General features: G+C 42.1%; 1 protein-coding gene across 2 annotated transcripts in view; it reads left to right on the forward strand.

Moving 5' to 3' along the window:
- SNX29 (sorting nexin 29) overlaps nt 1–18,694 on the forward strand; it is a 476,585-nt gene that overhangs the window by 125,179 nt on the left and 332,712 nt on the right. For both annotated transcript variants that reach the window (XM_078778010.1, XM_078778011.1), the window contains exons 13-15: nt 3–67; nt 366–429; nt 786–914. In XM_078778010.1, coding sequence (XP_078634136.1) covers nt 3–67; nt 366–429; nt 786–914 — 258 coding nt within the window. The remainder of the gene's footprint in view (nt 1–2; nt 68–365; nt 430–785; nt 915–18,694) is intronic.

An 18,694-nucleotide genomic window follows, 5' to 3' on the forward strand; every position in this document is an offset into this window, starting at 1 on the left:
AGTGCCTACCTGCTTTCTTCACAAAAAGATACATCTGGCCAAAGTTCAACTGAAGCAATGAGTGTTGGTATGTGTTGCATGCTTCTCCCCTTTTGCACACGACTCACCCCCCATTTGTTTGCTGATTGATTGGCCTGTTCCTGCCATTCTGTTTCCATGCCACTCGCGACACCCTCCTTTTATGCTGCTTGTTCCTCCTTGCTTGTGCCTCGAGCAACCCATTTCCATGCCAGTCTCCGCACCCTCTATTTGTTCCTCGTTCGCTCCAACATGGCCGGCCTGTTTGCACATGCTTTTTTTGTTTTTATAAACTTGTTCATTCACTCACTGCATCATTCTGCACCTTATTCTCTTTGTTCTTTTAGCGGAACTACGGGAAGCAGTTGTCGCCATGGTGAACCTGAAGGATGAGCTGGAGGAGCAGAACTGGTTAAGTCTCAGAGGGATTTTAACAAGTACTTGAGTTGAGCAATGTAAAGAGGTTGGTTAGTGAAATTGATTTTTATTGGCGAACATTGACAAAAGGAAACAAAGGCGTTACATGAAGTATGGACAAAATTTCCTTTGTTGCAGATTGAATCATTCATTCTTTCGTCGTTCAATTTCATCCATCAGATTTGGTACTTTGTACAATAAATATGCAGCCTACTTTAACCCGTTTCTTCTCATTTCCTGTCATTTCCACAGGTACTGCTGATGTGATTCATTATGTGGTGTTACCAGTAAACTTTTCTTGCCTTCCAATTTCAATTTCCAATCTGTGGTTTATCTGTTGCTGTGTCCAGCTCTCTACGTTCACTGCTGGACGCCGAGATGGGCCATTCTGCTCGTTTGCGTTGCGACCATGATTCTCTCGCCCGGCAGCTCGTCCAGGACGAAGAGTGTCACACCATACGCGTGCAGACACTTGCCAGGTATTTGATTGCTACTCCAGCATGATTGACCACATAGCTCTTATCCCTGCAAAGGTTTTGTGTAAAGCTGCTCTTTTTGCATCACTCCTGCTGACTATATATTTTGCTGTGCCGGAACAATTTTTATTACTTTTAACAAATTTTGACGACTCTTCTCGTCTACCTCCTTGATCTACTCGACTGAAATGTTTTCAGCAATTATCATTATCCTGCCGCAAACACATTTTTCCATATTTCTGCCTAAATTGCACATGAACACAGGGACATGCGTGTATGTACGAAGTTTTAATAATGTGGATGATGTATGTTGGTGTACAAAGATACTAGGTAGTAATAGACTTCCACAACCATTATTGGTCATGTCGTGAAACGTCGGCCGAGGCCCTCACTTTCCTTTTCCTTCCGTCCTCACTTTTTCACTGTTTATTCGCTTTCAAATATGTATTCTCCGCAACTGCTGGAGTGATTGACACTACACTTTCAACATAGGAGTGACTACCCATGGATATATATTTTAACAAAGTTACCTGATGACTGGATGGAAAATGCGGCCTGTGCTCCAAAACGTCTGTTTTCTGTAGGTGTGGATTGCAGGTTGTTGCACGTATGTGGAATAAATGGCCTCAACTTGCTGCCATCGGCCTCAGCCGAGTTATCCTTTAAAAAACATTGAAGAGTATTTTTCTGTTTCATTTGTACATTTCATGTGACGTCACTGCTTGACAGCCTGTTTGTTAGCAGGTAAGACTGACGTGCAAAGTTAAATTGATATGCCTCACAATATTTCTTTTCACTCATTATTGTTACCTGCGACATATGTCACAGGTCTACAAGAGCTACGCATTGTTGTTGTTGTTGTTGTTGTTGTTGTTGTTGTTTTTGTTGTTGTTGGGGTTCTTGTTGGAGGTCAATTTTTGAAAAGTGCACCCATTGGTTGGACATCTGCCGGACCACACCCACATCTGTCGCTTGACTCCACCCACCATAGCATCGAGAAAAAAAATGATATGGCTGCCATTTTGGTTTTCTGAACCCGTGTGATGAATCGTCTCGTTCTGATATAACCATGGGGAAGGTGGCATGGATAAGAGATGTGGAGTTAGTTTTTTAATAGCGCATTAAATTTGTTTCCCAATCACACTGTTCATCTTTGAAGAGTGCTTTAAATGCACGTTTCCCAATCGGCTCGTTTCCGGTTTCTGTCGCAGGTTGTGACCACAGTGCGGTCATTCTTGTTTCATCACTCACTTTTAATTTGTGTTTTTGCTTATCTCTCCCCCCTCAATCAAACCCCTGCCTTGCTATTTACATTATATCACTTCCTCATACTTCCTCATACTCATATCACACCGTGGAGGTAGTAAAGGTCCCAAGTTGTTAATCACGGCTAAAATAAGGAAATAATTTAAATATCCCAACAGGATAATAACTATAAACTTTGCTAGCCCCACATGTTAGTTCGAAAGATGAAATATTTGATTTTTTCCAGTCGCAATTTAAATCGATGTTGAGGTTTGGTTAAGCTGCTGATTGCCCCGCTCCAACCTCGGTATATGGTGGAGGGTGTGAGTGAGTCAGGAGGTACCAGGCCACTGTCTCCAATTGGAGAAGGAGATTGGGGGAGAAGAAACTTTCATTTGTACGCACAGGAGTAGGCCTTTGTGCTATTAGCATGGCCACATCGAGTCATTTCATATATTAAATGGGATATATTAAAGTATTATGAGTTTTGAATGAAAAGTTCAAATTTAATGAAAGAGACGTCGATGTTGGCCTTTTAAGTAATTCAATACTTGAATATATCGGGATAAATTGCATAAAGTAAATATATAATACATGGGACTGAAATGCAATGCAGGCATGGTGTGACAAATGGTCTTTTTTGTGCCAAGGGTTCATTGTTTTCTGGGTCATATTCATGAATCGAAGGCAGAAGGATATCGATCGCTCTTTGAGTTTGACAAAATTTCATCATTATAATAAGACGGGTTTAATGGATAGCTTGTTCTCCTTCAGCCTGCAGAAATGCAAGGTGGAAAATAGTTTGCAAAACATATTGGAATGGGACCAGTCTCCCTAAGGGCATACATTGCTTTCAGAAAGTATTCACACCCCTTGACTTTTTCACATTTTGTTGTTAAAGCCTGAATTTAAAATGGATTAAATTGAGTTGTTTTTTTTGTCACTCATATGCACTTGATATTGGTACACCACAATGTCAAAGTGGAATTTATTTTTGGAAATTTTTACAAAATAAAAATGATTAGCTGAAATGTCTCGAGTAAATAAGTATTCAACCCCTTTGTTATGACACTCTAAATTGAACGCAAGTACATCCAATTTCATTTGATCATCCTTGAGATGTTTCTCCAACTTGATTAGAGTCCACCTGTGGCTAATTCAATTGATTGGACATGATTTCGAAAGAAACACACCTTTCTATACAAGGTCTCACAATTGACAGTGCATGTCAGAGCAGAAACTCTGCCATGAAGTCCAATAAACTTCTGTAGAACTCCGATATATCATTGTGAGGAGGCATAGATCCAGATCTCTTATCCATGCCACCCTCCCTATGGTTATATCGGAATGACCTGATTCATCACACAGATTCAGAAAACCAAAATGAGGCCATATCATTTTTTCTCGATGCTATGGTGGGTGGAGACTTGTAAGGATAGAAGGAACAATGAATGTAACAAAATACAGGGAAGTTTGTTTTGCTCTTATATGAGCCTAGACTAAGTATACAAAAAAATAATTGACGAGAACCTACTGAAGAGTGCAAAAGACCTTAGACTGTGGTGAAGATTTACATTCCATCAGGACAATGACCCCAAGCATATATCAAAAGCAACACTGGAATGGCTTCAGTGCAAGAATGTGAAAGTCCTTGAGTGCCCCAGCCAAAGCCCCAATTTGAAACCCATTGAGAATCTGTGAAAAGGCTTGAAGATTTTCTGCTATTCACCGACGACGCTCCCCATCCAACTTGACAGAGCTTGAGCAAATCTGCAAGGAAGAAGGGGAGAAACTCCCCAAATCCAGATGTGCAAAGTTGATACAGACATACCCAAGAAGACTCAAAGCTGTAATCACTGACAAAGGAGCTTCTCCAAAGTATTGACTCAGGGGGCTGAATACTTATGGAAATTCGATATTTCCGTGTTCATTTTTAATTATTTTGTAAAATTTTCGAGAAAAAAATTTCACTTTTTCATTTTGTGGTATTACGTGTAGACCAGTGACAAAAAAAATCTCAATTTAATCCATTTTAAATTCAGGCTGCAACACAACAAAATGTGAAAAAGTTAAGGGACGTGAATACTTTCTGATGGCATTGTCAACCGAGTTCCACAGGAGGAGCCTTGAGCGAGAGGTGATGCTATGAGTTGGTGCTAAGCAGCGAACATGTGGTATTTATGATTATTACCCCACACACACGAAGCGAAGACCTGGGTTAAGCAATTGGTTCATGTCTGTCTGTCTCTGTCTTATCAGTTTATGATCGCCGGTTTATGATCAAGGAACAAATTATATAAATTGAATGTTATATTTTGAGAAAAATCGGAACATGAATAAGAAGACAATTTATCTTTTAATTTGTCCCAATCACACGTGCGCAGAGAGGAACGGGATAATATTTTTTCTCTGTCTGCTTTCCTGGCAATGAAACAGAATTAACTAGAACGGCACTCAGGAGAGAGCATACCTTTGCCTGGTTGGCCCTATCTCTCAATGGTGAAGAATCACTTAAACATTAAATAATTCTCATATCCGAATCCATATTCAGATCATCACCAAAATCGAATCTATTTGTCCTTGTCAAACACCCAACCGGTCCATCAAGTTTCGTCCAAATCCGTCCACAACTTTTTGAGATATCCTGCTATGTATCGTTTTTGGCCCCATCTCCCAATGTTGAAGAATCACTTAAAAAATTCTAGCAGCCGGATCCGAATCCGGATCTTCACCAAAATCTAATCATTTCATCCTGGTCACATACGCTACATCTCTGCCAAATGTCGTCCAAATCCGTCCACAACTTTTTGAGATATCCTGCTATGTATAGTTTTTGGCCCTATCTCGCAATGGTGAAGAATCACTTTTAAAAATTCTAGTAGCCGGATCCGAATCCGGATCTTCACCAAAATCTAATCGTTTCGTCCTTGTCACATACGCTCCATCTCTGCCAAATTTCGTCCAAATCCGTCCACAACTTTTTGAGATGTTTTGTTCACAAATGGACAGACAGGGGTGAAAACGTAACCTCCACCCACCTTTGGTGGCGGAGGTAAAAATAATTCCAAACAGGAAACTTGTTATTTTTAAGGACTTTATAATGGACACATATGGCAGGCATGAATAACTAATGTAAAGTGTTAAGGTGATGTAATACAAGGAAATGTAATAGGCACTGCAGAAAATGGCGGTAAAACCGGAATTCATTTGTTTACACGACTTTTACAATCTTTATTTTATTTAAACTGAATTATGTACTTCAAGACTAGGACACAAGTACGAGTATTTTGTCATAATACTTCCAAAAAAGAAGTACAGTTTTGCAGTACTGTACTTCAATTTAAACAAGCGTTACGCCTGGGTCCCCAGTCGGGGAAGTGATGTGAGTTGACAAAGTGGAACACGCAGAAAACATGCTATGATATGATATTTCGCTCACAAGGTTCAGACATACGTGGAGGCAGCCATCTTGGATTTTGACGTGGCGACCCAATTTTCAATAGCGTTCTTCCTTATGCCTAGATACACCCACACACCAGAAGGTACTTCGCTTATTTTTCAAGATATTTCGCTCACAAGGTTCAGACATATATATATGGTGGCGGACATCTTGGATTTTGACGTGGCGACCCAATTTACAATAGTGGTCTTCCTTATGCCGAGATACACCTACACATCAAATTAGAAGTTGGTACTTCGCTTATCTTTCAAGATATTCATCTCACAAGGTTCAGACATATATATATGGTGGCGGCCATCTTGGATTTTGACGTGGCGACCCAATTTACAATAGCGGTCTTCCTTATGCCGAGATACACCCACACACCACATTAGACGTTGGTACTTCGCTTATTGTTCGAGATATTTCGCTCACAAGTTTCAGACATATATATGGTGGCGGCCATCTTGGATTTTGACGTGACGACCCAATTTTCAATAGCGTTCATCCTTATGCTGAGATACACCCACACGCCAAATTAGAAGTTGGTACTTCGCTTATCTTTCAAGATATTCATCTCGCAAGGTTCAGACATACATGGCGGCGGCCATCTTGGATTTTGACGTGGCGACCCAATTTTCAATAGCCTTCTTTCTTATGTTTCGATACACCCACACACCAGATTAGAAGTTGGTACTTCGCTTATTTTTCAAGATATGCAGGTTGCAAGGTTCAGACATACATGGCATCAGACATACATGGCGGCGGCCATCTTGGATTTTGACGTGGCGACCCAATTTTAAACAGCGTTCTTGCTTGTGCCTAGATACACCCACACACCAGATTAGAAGTTGGTACTTCGCTTCTTTTTCGAGATATTTCGCTCACAAGGTTCAGACATACATGGCGGTGGCCATCTTGGATTTTGACGTGGCGACGCAATTTTCAATAGCGTTCTTCCTTATGCCTAGATACACCCACACACCAGATTAGAAGTTGGTACTTCGCTTATTTTTCAAGATATGCAGGTTACAAGGTTCAGACATACATGGCATCAGACATACATGGCGGCGGCCATCTTGTATTTTGACGTGGGTTGCACCCACACACCAAATTCGAATGCGGTCCTTCGCTTACGCACGCACGCCCACACACATGCACACCCGCACGCACACACGCACGCCCGCACGCACGGACGGACGGACACACGGACGGAGGAGAAAGCCATAGTCCCCCTTTCGCTCCGCTGTGCGACGGGGGACAATAAAGGTTCAATGGGGGTGGTGTGTAAGTGTGCTGTTCGGGACTGCTTCAGTACTACTTCAGCAGCACTAAACTTTTGTATTTATTTTATCGATCGTTAAAAATCATTATTTTATTAAAACTTAAGTAAAATTGAAGTACCAGTATTTATATTTCGACGTTCTTATACAGTATTTCAAAACGATAATTTAATGGCGCTGGAGGTGCAATCTACCATTATGTGGGTAAAAGTTATGGGTTTATTAAAGGAGAGGGGAAAGGGCACACAATAAGAAATAAATCATTGCGATAGAGACAAACGAGCCCAAAGGACCCCTTATCCTCGACAGATGCGGACGGACTCAAGCACCTAACCTTAAAATAAATAATAAGCAAGCAGATGTGTGCAGAAAACAGGAGAAAACGGAAAAAGTGAGAAAGATGGAGAGTTAAATATTTACGGCCTTTCCTCTGGGGCTCTGGGATGGCGCAATGTGGGAGTGAGCTGGTCAGGACTGGAGGCGAGCTCGTTTGGTGTTCCGCACTGCATCTTGTATTGCGACTCGTACCAGGGCTTGTAATGGCATCTGTACTCTCGCCAACTGCAGGGACTCGTACACACACCAAACACAGGCTGCCCGACTACTCCAGACCGTAACGGTTACTCCCTGCGGAGCTGCTGACCTCCCTGTCTGTTAGCCTCAACTACATTGATTGCCACACTCTGAATTTGAATGGTTACTCACTGTAGAGCTGCCAAACTCTCGAGCTCTTAATGCTTCAAACTCGTGAACTACAAATTTAATTCTCCAACTGCTCCAACTCCTAGCGCCCCTACACAGTGGACTGGGAGTAGCAACATGGTATTTCCCAGAAATTCATGTGGGTCATGGGTACCATTTTGTATCTATTGATATCTCCTTATGAGCACACGATTCTCATCATTCTTCAAAAAAAAAAATACCAGGATGCTGTGCCATTAGATGCACCAATCAATCAGAGAAGGGTTTCAAAATGTACAGATCCCCTGAAGATACCGGAAGGAAAAAAATTGGGAAAATAAAGCTTGTCGTCTAAGGTGCAAACCAACTTTGGCGTCGTTTCTGTGCCAGTTAGGCTGGTTAAAAAAAATTTGCGTTTATCATCACTTTTTTTCAAAAAAGTGGGTAGGGAGGGAGGGGGTTTTTTTTTTTTTTTTCAGAGTGAAATTTTAATGAATTATTGAACGCACAATATGTTTTTTTCTTAAATATACTTGATCGGACATACATGATGAATCATGTTATGATTTCTAAACTAGTAAACCTTCGTATGTACGCACTGATACGATTCAAATAAAGAAAATAAAGAAACCTATGTCACATTGAGTTCTGTTTACTTTTAATATTTGCTGATACATATAACAATGGTGGACCAAAACTTCGGCTTTTAAGAATAATGTCCGGTTGCCATACATGTATCTATCAGCAGCTATTGCCATCGCATTCATACATATTTGACGAGAATTCCTCGCCACGAAATATCACTTCATGGTACCGGTACATGCATATTGAGCAGTTTGGCAGACATGGAAGAGGACATTAACCACATCAAAAGGATGACTGGTTCGCATTTATACATCGATCTATCAGCAGCTACTGCTATTATAGCACTCATAGATGTATCTATCTATCAGCAGCTACTGCTATTATAGCACTCATAGATGTATCTATCTATCAGCAGCTGCTGCTATTATAGCACTCATAGATCTGTCTATCTTTCAGCAGCTACTGCTATTATAGCACTCATAGATGTTGAGTAGAGTTCAACACCAAGAGAATGTTGGTTGCCGTTTATTCATGTATCTATCATCACCTACTACTCCATGTAGTGCAGCGCTCGTTTAATTTTTGACTAGAAATACACAGCAATAATTATCACGTAAGGCTCTCCCGTTTGCCGATGATATTTGGCTTCTCCTTCAGAATACCAACTACTTCTTGAACTTCCGAGTGGGCCTCTTCTCGGCAGTACGACTCTTACTGCAGGTACTGCATATAGGATATGACTCATCTGTGGTACTCAGCTCCTCAACACAGCCACAGAAATAGCACACATCTTCATAGCCAGCCGTGTAGTATGGCTTCTCTGTCGCATCGTTGCAGGTGAGATTGGCTTTGGCATAGACATTATTGAAGACGTTTGCCTCATTGGTCTCCTGCAGATCGGCGAAGTTCGAGCCACACGTGTAAATGATATCAGTAAGGACATGTTCAATCTGTTCGCGTTGTACCTTGGTGAGTTTCTTAATGGTGAGGTGAGTCTCGTAATACAGTTCGTCTAGAGTGATATTTTCTGGCACTTTGACACCAACCCAGGCCTTTAGAACACTGGACGTTCGCCGAATTTGGCAAACAACGAACGGCATTTTCTGTCAAACTGTCGCGCACATGTAACTTGGCTCAGACAGTACGCGAGCACATCCAAAATTCGAACCTGTTCCACTGAGTGGGAACGGATTTTACTGACTTCGCAAGCAAAAAAAGAAGAAGATTTTTTAGGGGCGGATGACTTTTATGGGGCAGGCGGCGATGATAAACAGGGATTTATTTTTAACCAGCCTTAAGTTGTAGTCGCGTGTGTGTACATTCAGGTGTCTTGCTGTAATCATATTGTAGTTAGCAGTTAGATATGACTAACTACATAACTATTGGTCATTTATGACATTTCAAGAACGTCCTGGCAAAGGTGCTTGTAAGTAATCGTATCACTTGTGTTTCTGTAGCGTAATTTTATTACTTGCAAAGTTGAAGATTTTTCAAGTATATTGGTCGGTTGTGTTTGTTATTCTGTCTGTCTGTCTGTCTGTTTGTTTGTTACTTGGCAAAAAAAAATTTTTTTGACTAGTATGTTGATCACTCCGGTTTGTGTGTGTGTTTGTTTGTCTGTCCGCTCACTTATACTTGCCTAGAGGTCACAATTTTAAACCGATCTTCACGAAACTTCAACAAATGGAGTTTGTGGTCTGACAAAATCTCATATATTTTTGTGGGTCAAAGGGTCAACATAGGCCTAAGCTCAACCACTTTTCTCAAATAATAAAATCCTCAATTTTCATCCGATTGACTTGAAATCTGAATAGAATTTGCCTATCAGCTTGCTGAAACCAACCACCAACTATTTTTGAGGTCAACATCGGCCAAATTTCTAAAATTGTCAATTTTCACCTGATTAACTTAAAATTTGAAGACGATTTGTATATCAGGTCACTGAATTAAACCAGCAATTATTTGTGAAGTCAAAAGGATGTTCTACTGAGTGCCATTGTACTTTGTTCTCTTTTGCCAAGTGTCACTATGAGTGATTTTGCATTTGTCTGTTTGTCTGTCACTTGCCTACAGGTCACAATTCTAAACTGATCGTCGTGACACTTCACCAGGTTGTGGAGGTCATCACAATTGAGAAGTCTATTGATTTTGAGGGCAAAGGTCATCTGGAGGTCGAATTTCTAAAATCGCCAATTTTCATCCGATTGACTTGAAAATTTAACAGTATTTGCACATTGAGTCACTGAATAGGGAAACCAACTATTTTAAGATCAAAAGGTTCCAAAATCGTCAATTTTCATCTGAAAAATCGTCACTTTTTGTCCTATTAAATTGCAAAATTAAACAGCAATTATTTAGAGCATCATTGCTAGCTTTGGGGGCTTCCGGTTCTGCTGGCGAGGCTGTGTTTTTCCAAGCCCTCCACGCTATCAAAGTAAATTATTTTTCCCGTTTGTATTTTTGTCAAAACTGTATTTTTATTTTACTGTGTATCTGTCTACTGTGTGTTTCTAGTAAGATCTCGGTGTAAATCACGCATACCTGTGTGTAATAGTCGGTTGTTCCTGCCGCGTTTTCAGTCCTTGTCCCTCAAGGCTTTCCTGCCTTCTCGGCAGCCTTTTGTTGTCCATTTACTCTCGTTCTCTCACTGTATTGCTTTTTCCTTTGTGTCTTTTCAGACATATTTCCATTCTTCCCATAAAAAAATCCTAATTTAATTCTCTCCCAGTGGCTTCCTCTCCACTGATCGTGACCACTTGTTTCTCTCCACCCATTTTTTTTCCCTCTCCTTCCTTCATAATTCGATCATAATTCGATCAACTCATCCTGGGAATTCTTTCAAAGTAAATTGCTCTCTCTCATGCACAGATTTATACCATCTCGTCTTCAGTTGTCATACCCTTCCTCCCGTCCATGGTACACGGAATCTTGTGGTGAGGCTGTTGCCCTGAAACAACTTGCTTTCGTCTCCTGGAAAGCAAATCCAACGGAAGGAAATCTCATTTCCTTTCACAAAGCCCGAAACAAGCGTGTGTCCACCCTCAGGAGAGCCAGGAAACAATATCTCACCATTCTCAAGACCGAACTCTCTTATCTGTTTCCCTCTTCCAAATCCTGGTGGCATCTGGTCAAATCTGTTTCTGGTGTTTGTTCCCCCTCCATCCCCTCCCTCACCTCAAACGGCTTAACGGCTGACTCCGCACGTGAAAAAGCTGAATGCCTCAACTCTGTGTTTGCCTCTAAATATTGTGTCCCAAACCCATCCCTCTCTGTACCCACCGTACCCAGTCATACCCAGCTGCTCCTGGACTCTGTGTCCTTTCCTCCTGACAAGGTGGAAAAGTTTCTGTCAACCCTCGACTCTGATTCTGCAACTGGTCCTGACGGCATCAGCCCACGGGTCCTAAAATCATGTTCTTCTGCTCTTTCACTCCCTCTTTCTGTTCTCTTCACCCTCTCTTTTGCTCAAGGTCATCTGCCATCTGCTTGGAAATCAGCCAACATCACCGCTTTGCACAAAAAAGGTGCAAAAACAGATCCCAGCAACTACAGACCAATCAGCCTTCTCCCAATTATCAGCAAAGTCATGGAATCCATCATTGCTTCAGATATTAAATCTTTCCTCTTCTCCAATGGCTTGATCTCTGATCATCAATTTGGTTTCAGACCTGGTCACTCTACTCTGGACATGCTGCTTCTGCTTTCTCAACAATGGATGGAGGTCCTCAACGCCAAACAGGAAATTAGAGCTGTCTCCCTTGACATTTCATGTGCCTTCGATACGGTCTGGCACCCAGCTCTGCTCACCAAACTCTCCTCCTTTGGTATCCATGGAAATCTCCACGCATGGCTGGCGGACCTCCTCTCTGGTCGTAGTCAACGTGTGGCCCTGAATGGGTTTCTCTCATCTCCTCTTCCTGTTCAGGCTGGAGTTCCCCAAGGTAGTGTTCTGGGCCCTGTGCTTTTTCTGGTCTTCATCAATGATCTCTCTGACTCTCTTGAAAATCCTCTCTATCTCTTTGCTGACGACTCTACTCTCTGTCGCTCCATTCCTCATCCCTCAGATCGGCAGTCTGCAGCCTCCTCACTCTCTGCAGACCTGGACAAAATCACAGACTGGTCAAACAAGTGGAACATGTCTTTCAATCCTGACAAATCTCACACTCTTACAATGTCTCTCCGAAAGGACCGACTGGACAACCCTCCCATCTACTTTCTCAACAATCCTCTCCAAGAGGTTCTGTCGCTCAAGCTTTTGGGTCTCACTATCTGCCATGATCTTTCTTGGGAAAACCACATTTCCAAGCTGGCCTCCAAAGCCAGTCGCCGACTGGGCATCTTCCGTCGTGCGAAGTCCTTCCTTGGCACACCTGAGCTCCTCACCACATACAAGGCTTTCATCCGCAGCTCAATGGAATACTGTTCCCCCCTCTGGGCTGGTGCTCCTGCCTCATGCCTTGCTCGGCTTCACGCTGTTGAGGCCAAAGCTTTCAGAATCATTGGAATCTCCTGCGATGTAGTCAACACCGAGGGCCTTTCACTCACTCACCGCAGGCAGGTTGGTGGTCTTTCTGTCTTCTACCGACTCCTCTCCGGCCTTGCTCCCCCAGCTCTCTCTGTGCTCTGTCCCCCCAATATTCCTTCAGGTCGCACAAGATCTGCCTGCAACCCTCTTATGGTTAAACTGCCAAAGTCTAGGCTCTCTGCTCACCTTCACTCTTTCATTCCCCTTTTCTCCTGCCTCTGGAACAAACTCCCCCACTCCCTTCAATCCCACTCCTCCCTCCAGGTCTTTAAAACAGCTGTTCACCACCATCTCTTATCTTCCCCCATCGAAAACCTTGATATTTTCTACCCCCGGTAATTCACCCCAGAGTCCTTGCAGTGTTCATATGTTTTATTCCTCTCCCACCTCCCCCCAAGTCCTCCCGATGTCCCTGCTCTCAAATGTTGTGTTTGTGTCCTTCCCCTTCTTCCCCCTCTCTTTTGTGTCCTTCCCCCTCTCTCCCCATCTTGTCTGCCGCTCCCCTTGTTTTTTGTGTTTTGTGTGTCGGTTTGTTTTTTTGTGTGATTAATGTTAGCTCTTTTAGGCTCCGGGCCAGGTATGGTCCATCTGCACCCCCCCCACAACTCTCCGACCCTGGGTTTTTCTGAACCATTGGGGTGTCCTGGGGTGGAAATCAACTGGTAACAGTAAATAAACTTGGACTCACTACCCATTTGGTACCTATATTGGATGGTACCCTCAAAACAGCATATTTTTAAATCCGCGTTGCGCCATATTCGACACACGTGTTCTTTTGGTATTTGTGCCTGCTAATATTAACTCAGAATAAAAAGTTATATACCAAAAGAAAGCTGTTCATCTACTGATCATCATAGAATATTGACACATTACTTATAATGGTACCTTAATGGTCATAACTAGTGCTGAATAGCAGTACCCCACTTTAACGTAACATAATTCGGTATCGACCGTACTATTTCATCTTACACACATAATATGAACACATTACACCTGATATGCTTACATATATATTTTATTGGCTTTCTCCTGTATATCAGCTTTAATTTGATACCAGATACATCCCCATAGCTTCAATTCTCTTTTTTATACAGCGTGTCAAAGATACTACCGGTATGGGGTGATATTGTAGGCGATGCTGCATTTGTCAATTTACAAATGCTGCCACGTATATCATGTACATATATGTTGGACACATGACAAAATCTATGTATTGTTAATATGTGTTACTTAATATATTGTTGTATTGATGTATCACTGTAGTTTATTGCAGGAATTTTGACGAAAATGGCATGCAGATCCTTCCATGTTTGTATCCTGCGTAAATTGAGATCATCAGATTGTACAATTATGTTATTTAAGTGTCTCTTACAGCGACAGAACGAGTCAATTAGTTAAGTTAAACACCTTTTTTTACATAGTTAAGTATGCAATATAAGATATTTTTTATAATTAAGATGCAATTTATAATAATTATTCAGCTTGGTACTTACCAATATTTTGATGTGTTTTGCAGGTGAAGTAACAACGCTAATATGGAACATCCGGCGCGAGCGAAACGTACACGTGAGAGTGAACAACCACCCATTGTGTGCATAACTCATGTAAAGGGACTGAGCTATGGAGAGTTGCACTTGTTATCTGGACTCAAAAATTCTGAGAAGAAATTGGCCAAGCTGCAGGAGGTCAAAGAAAGACGCCTTGCACAACCCCCACAGTCTCCGCATATGATGAAGGACACATGTGATTTGGTCCCTGAATCTCTGGCCGAACACCATGGTTTCCACTGGGAGTGTTACAAGCGTTTCACGATGAACTTAGACAGACTGAACCCTCCTACTGCAGGTACATCTGAAACAACTGGTGCCACAACTCAGCGGATGGCCCGTACTAGTTCTGGTGACAAGATCATATTTAAGCCAGACTGTATCTTCTGTTCTTCGGAAAGTCGTAAAAAAGTGAAAGTGCATGGCAGTTGGACTACCCAGGGGATGAGCCAGTTCGAGTATGAAGGCTGGAAGCCGGTACTGGAGATGGCTGAAATGAAGCAAGATGAAACGCTCTTAATGAGGATCCGAGGCCATGATCTTTTTGCCTCTGAGGCAAAGTTCCACAAAACTTGCCGTATGAAATATATGCAAAAGCCAGAGAAATGGCGCAGTACTGACGAAGAGGCACAGCACCATCAAGGAGAATTAGAAGAAGCCCACAGACAGGCATTCGATGTGGTATGTGATGCCATTGAAAGGGATGTGTTAATGGCCAAGAAGATAATGAAACTATCCGACCTGAGGCAAATGTATGTCATTAACCTGCAAACCAGCAAATATGCGAATCCTGACTACCGAGCCAGCAAACTAAAACTGAAGCTTGAAAACCACGAGCCTTTCAGGGAGAGACTATCATTCTGTGATCTGGGAAAGTCCTACATAATATTCAGCACTGCAATTGACGTCCAGACAGCAGTGAAACAAGCCTTCAAATTGGGATCAAGAGATATGCTTGAGAGTGCAGGTAGCCATTTACGACTGTCAATTCTGGATGATTTCTCGAATGCCCCAGAACTGAAATGGCCACCAAGTCCTTCTGATCTCCAACAAATGGACGATGTTATACCAGATTCACTCAAGAAGCTGCTATGCTACATCATAACTGGAACAACATCAGCAAGGTCACAACGAAGCCAGCGATTAGTTCAATCAATCGGCCAAGATATCTGTCGCGCTGCCACCAAAGGCTCTTGGAAGCTTCCAAAACACATCATCATGTGCACGTCCCTGAGACATCTATACAGAAGTGAAAAGCTCATAACCCTTCTTAATAGAATGGGACACTGTGAGAGTTATTCATTTTCACTTGAATTGGAGACTGCACTGGCCGAATCAGTGATGAAGTCATCGACACAACTCTCCAACCAAATCATCAGGTCACCACGAGAGCCGTCTGTCTTCCACTCGGAGTTTGACAATTTCGACTCATTGGTGAATGATCTGACAGGAAAAGGTTCTGTTCATACAGCACACGGGATCATGATGCAAGAAGTCAGTGATGATCATGCCGCATCTGGTCCAGCAAGGCCAACTCAAGTTAGGACCAAACGGCGTTCTCTGCAGTTGACGGAAGCAACCATATTACCTGACTGCTATGTGACCAAAAGACAAAGCCCGAAACTTCAAGTAAAACAGCTTCAATATCCAGGATCTGTAGGAGAAAGAGGAACATCGACCAAACTCCAGACTCTATGGATCATGATCCGTCTCAAGGCAGAAACACAACAACAAGTTCCTGGTTGGACCGGTTTCATCTCAGAGACAGGTGAAATACCAAAGAAGCTCACAACGATAGACTACTATCCCGTCATCAATCAACCAATTACCGAGTACAAAACTGTCCAGGAATGCTTGCGTGCTGCTGAAGAGGCCACCAGAGAAGTTGGCCAGCCTTATGTCATTACCACATTCGATTTGGGGGTATGCATGAAGGTATTCCCCCTAGTATGGAACTCCCCCGACAAGTACGAAAGTCACATCATTCTAATAGGCACCTTCCACCTTGTTTGTGCTTACATGAAAATGATGGGTAAGAAGATGGCTGGGTCTGGTCTGTCAGATATCCTCCTGGAAGCAGGATTGATCGGTAGTGGATCTATCACAGGTGTGATGTCGGGAAAGAATTATGACAGAGCGTTACACTGTCATAAACTTATGCTGGAATGCTTGGAGAGGCTTCTCTTGGCGGAATACCTCAACGAAACTAATGCTGATGACCTGTTCGCGTCCCTCCCTGACGACTCAACTAGAAGACTGCAAGATCTTGTTGAATCCCCCAGTCAAATGACCTTAGAAGCTGTCTCGACGGATGAACTCATCATGAAGGTCATAGATAACTATGATACATTTCGACAGAGTGTAGCAAAGGGACGATTGGGGAAAACTGCTGAGCTCTGGGTGTCGTACATGGACCATGTACGTCTAGTCCTCTCACTCCTTGAAGCTGTAAAGACTAACAACTTTGTCTTGTATGTTGCGTCCATCAACGGTATGACTCCCCTCTTCTTCAGCTTCGGTGGCCAAAACTACGCCAGGTATTTGTCGTATTTCTCCATCTTCTTAGCCAACGTAGATAGCTCGCACCCGGGAGCTTTGACCCTCAATACATCCCTATTCTCAACAAGCTTGGAGATACGTGGGATGTGCCAGAAGAGCTGAACAATCAACTAGACAGCTTCACATGTGCCATGTATGGAAGAGGAAAGGTATCACACGTTGATGATCTGCGACTCCTGAGAATAAATGAGCTATGTGCCAAGGAGAATCGTCACCTACCCTCAGGCAATGTAGACATGGCCAATATTCCACCATGTATGAGGAGCCTCACACAGCACATCCGAAGGGTCAACCACCAAGTGGGAATTTGGAAGAGAGCTCACGTTCCTCGACCAAGGATTCCCAAAGCAAGTCCAGGCCATGGCTGGGAAGAGGAGAAAGGCTGCCTGGATCCTCTCTGGTATGATGGAGACATGCTTCCGCGTGAGCTGGCTGATATAGCTCAGGTCATGTCAGACGACGATGAGAGTGATGATGAATCAGGTGATGAAACACCTGATGATATGGATCGTGTTTTGTTCAGTGATACCGATGAAAGTGACAGTGACGATGACTGATCATGATGGACATATGCCATTCGTGCAAGCAAGCCAACTTGACTGCACTCATGCAGTGTTTGACTTTTGTTGATAATTAACAAAATGCAATTGTTTGTTTGTGTTCTTTTGAGAGTGGATACTTGTATTATATGATATAATGTGGTTAACTGAGTGTACGACATACATATGTAATTGTAGGGATAAAACTGTCTGTTAATATTATTATGATATCTGTTGTTGAGCAATAATGTTTGGTTTATCATCAAAATATTCGATACTAAAAATTTTTTCAATGGGATGTTAAAATTTAGTTTCAAATAAGAAATATTTTTACTTTTACAGTAAATATTCGAGCATTACATTGTTACTGTTCTGTGGAAGGTGTTTGACCCAGTGTATGAATATTAATATGATGATATTAAAAACTACTGTGATTAATAAACAAGTTTTTCTTGTTTAATATGTTAATAAGATGGCAGTATGATTATGATATTCGATTATGAATGACATTTATAAGTGTAATAGGCAGTTCTTTTGAATATAGACAAAGACTGTTACCGAGATTATATGATTCATGGTTCCCGCGAAACAGGTAGTATCTTTGACACGCTGTATAAAAAAGAGAATTGAAGCTATGGGGATGTATCTGGTATCAAATTAAAGCTGATATACAGGAGAAAGCCAATAAAATATATATGTAAGCATATCAGGTGTAATGTGTTCATATTATGTGTGTAAGATGAAATAGTACGGTCGATACCGAATTATGTTACGTTAAAGTGGGGTACTGCTATTCAGCACTAGTTATGACCATTAAGGTACCATTATAAGTAATGTGTCAATATTCTATGATGATCAGTAGATGAACAGCTTTCTTTTGGTATATAACTTTTTATTCTGAGTTAATATTAGCAGGCACAAATACCAAAAGAACACGTGTGTCGAATATGGCGCAACGCGGATTTAAAAATATGCTGTTTTGAGGGTACCATCCAATATAGGTACCAAATGGGTAGTGAGTCCAAGTTTATTTACTGTTACCAGTTGATTTCCACCCCAGGACACCCCAATGGTTCAGAAAAACCCAGGGTCGGAGAGTTGTGGGGGGGGGTGCAGATGGACCATACCTGGCCCGGAGCCTATTTCACGAGCCTCGATCTTGTATACAAAAAAAAAAAAAAAAAAAAAAAATTCCAGCCAACACCTTTCCAATTCTAGTTTTCACCATACTCCTTCAACTTTCTCTTTCTTCCTCTGATCCACTTTCACCTAACCTTCAAAAAATATTAACAAAGAATTTAAAAAGTGTGCCACTCCTCCTGTACGAACACAATTGCTTATACACCTCCCTGGTCCTTTGTTCTCTGCTCTCCTGGCTGT

The sequence above is a fragment of the Myxine glutinosa genome, chromosome 5, assembly GCF_964187855.1.
Source record: "Myxine glutinosa chromosome 5, kmMyxGlut1.1, whole genome shotgun sequence".
NCBI classification, from domain to species: Eukaryota; Metazoa; Chordata; class Myxini; order Myxiniformes; family Myxinidae; genus Myxine; species Myxine glutinosa.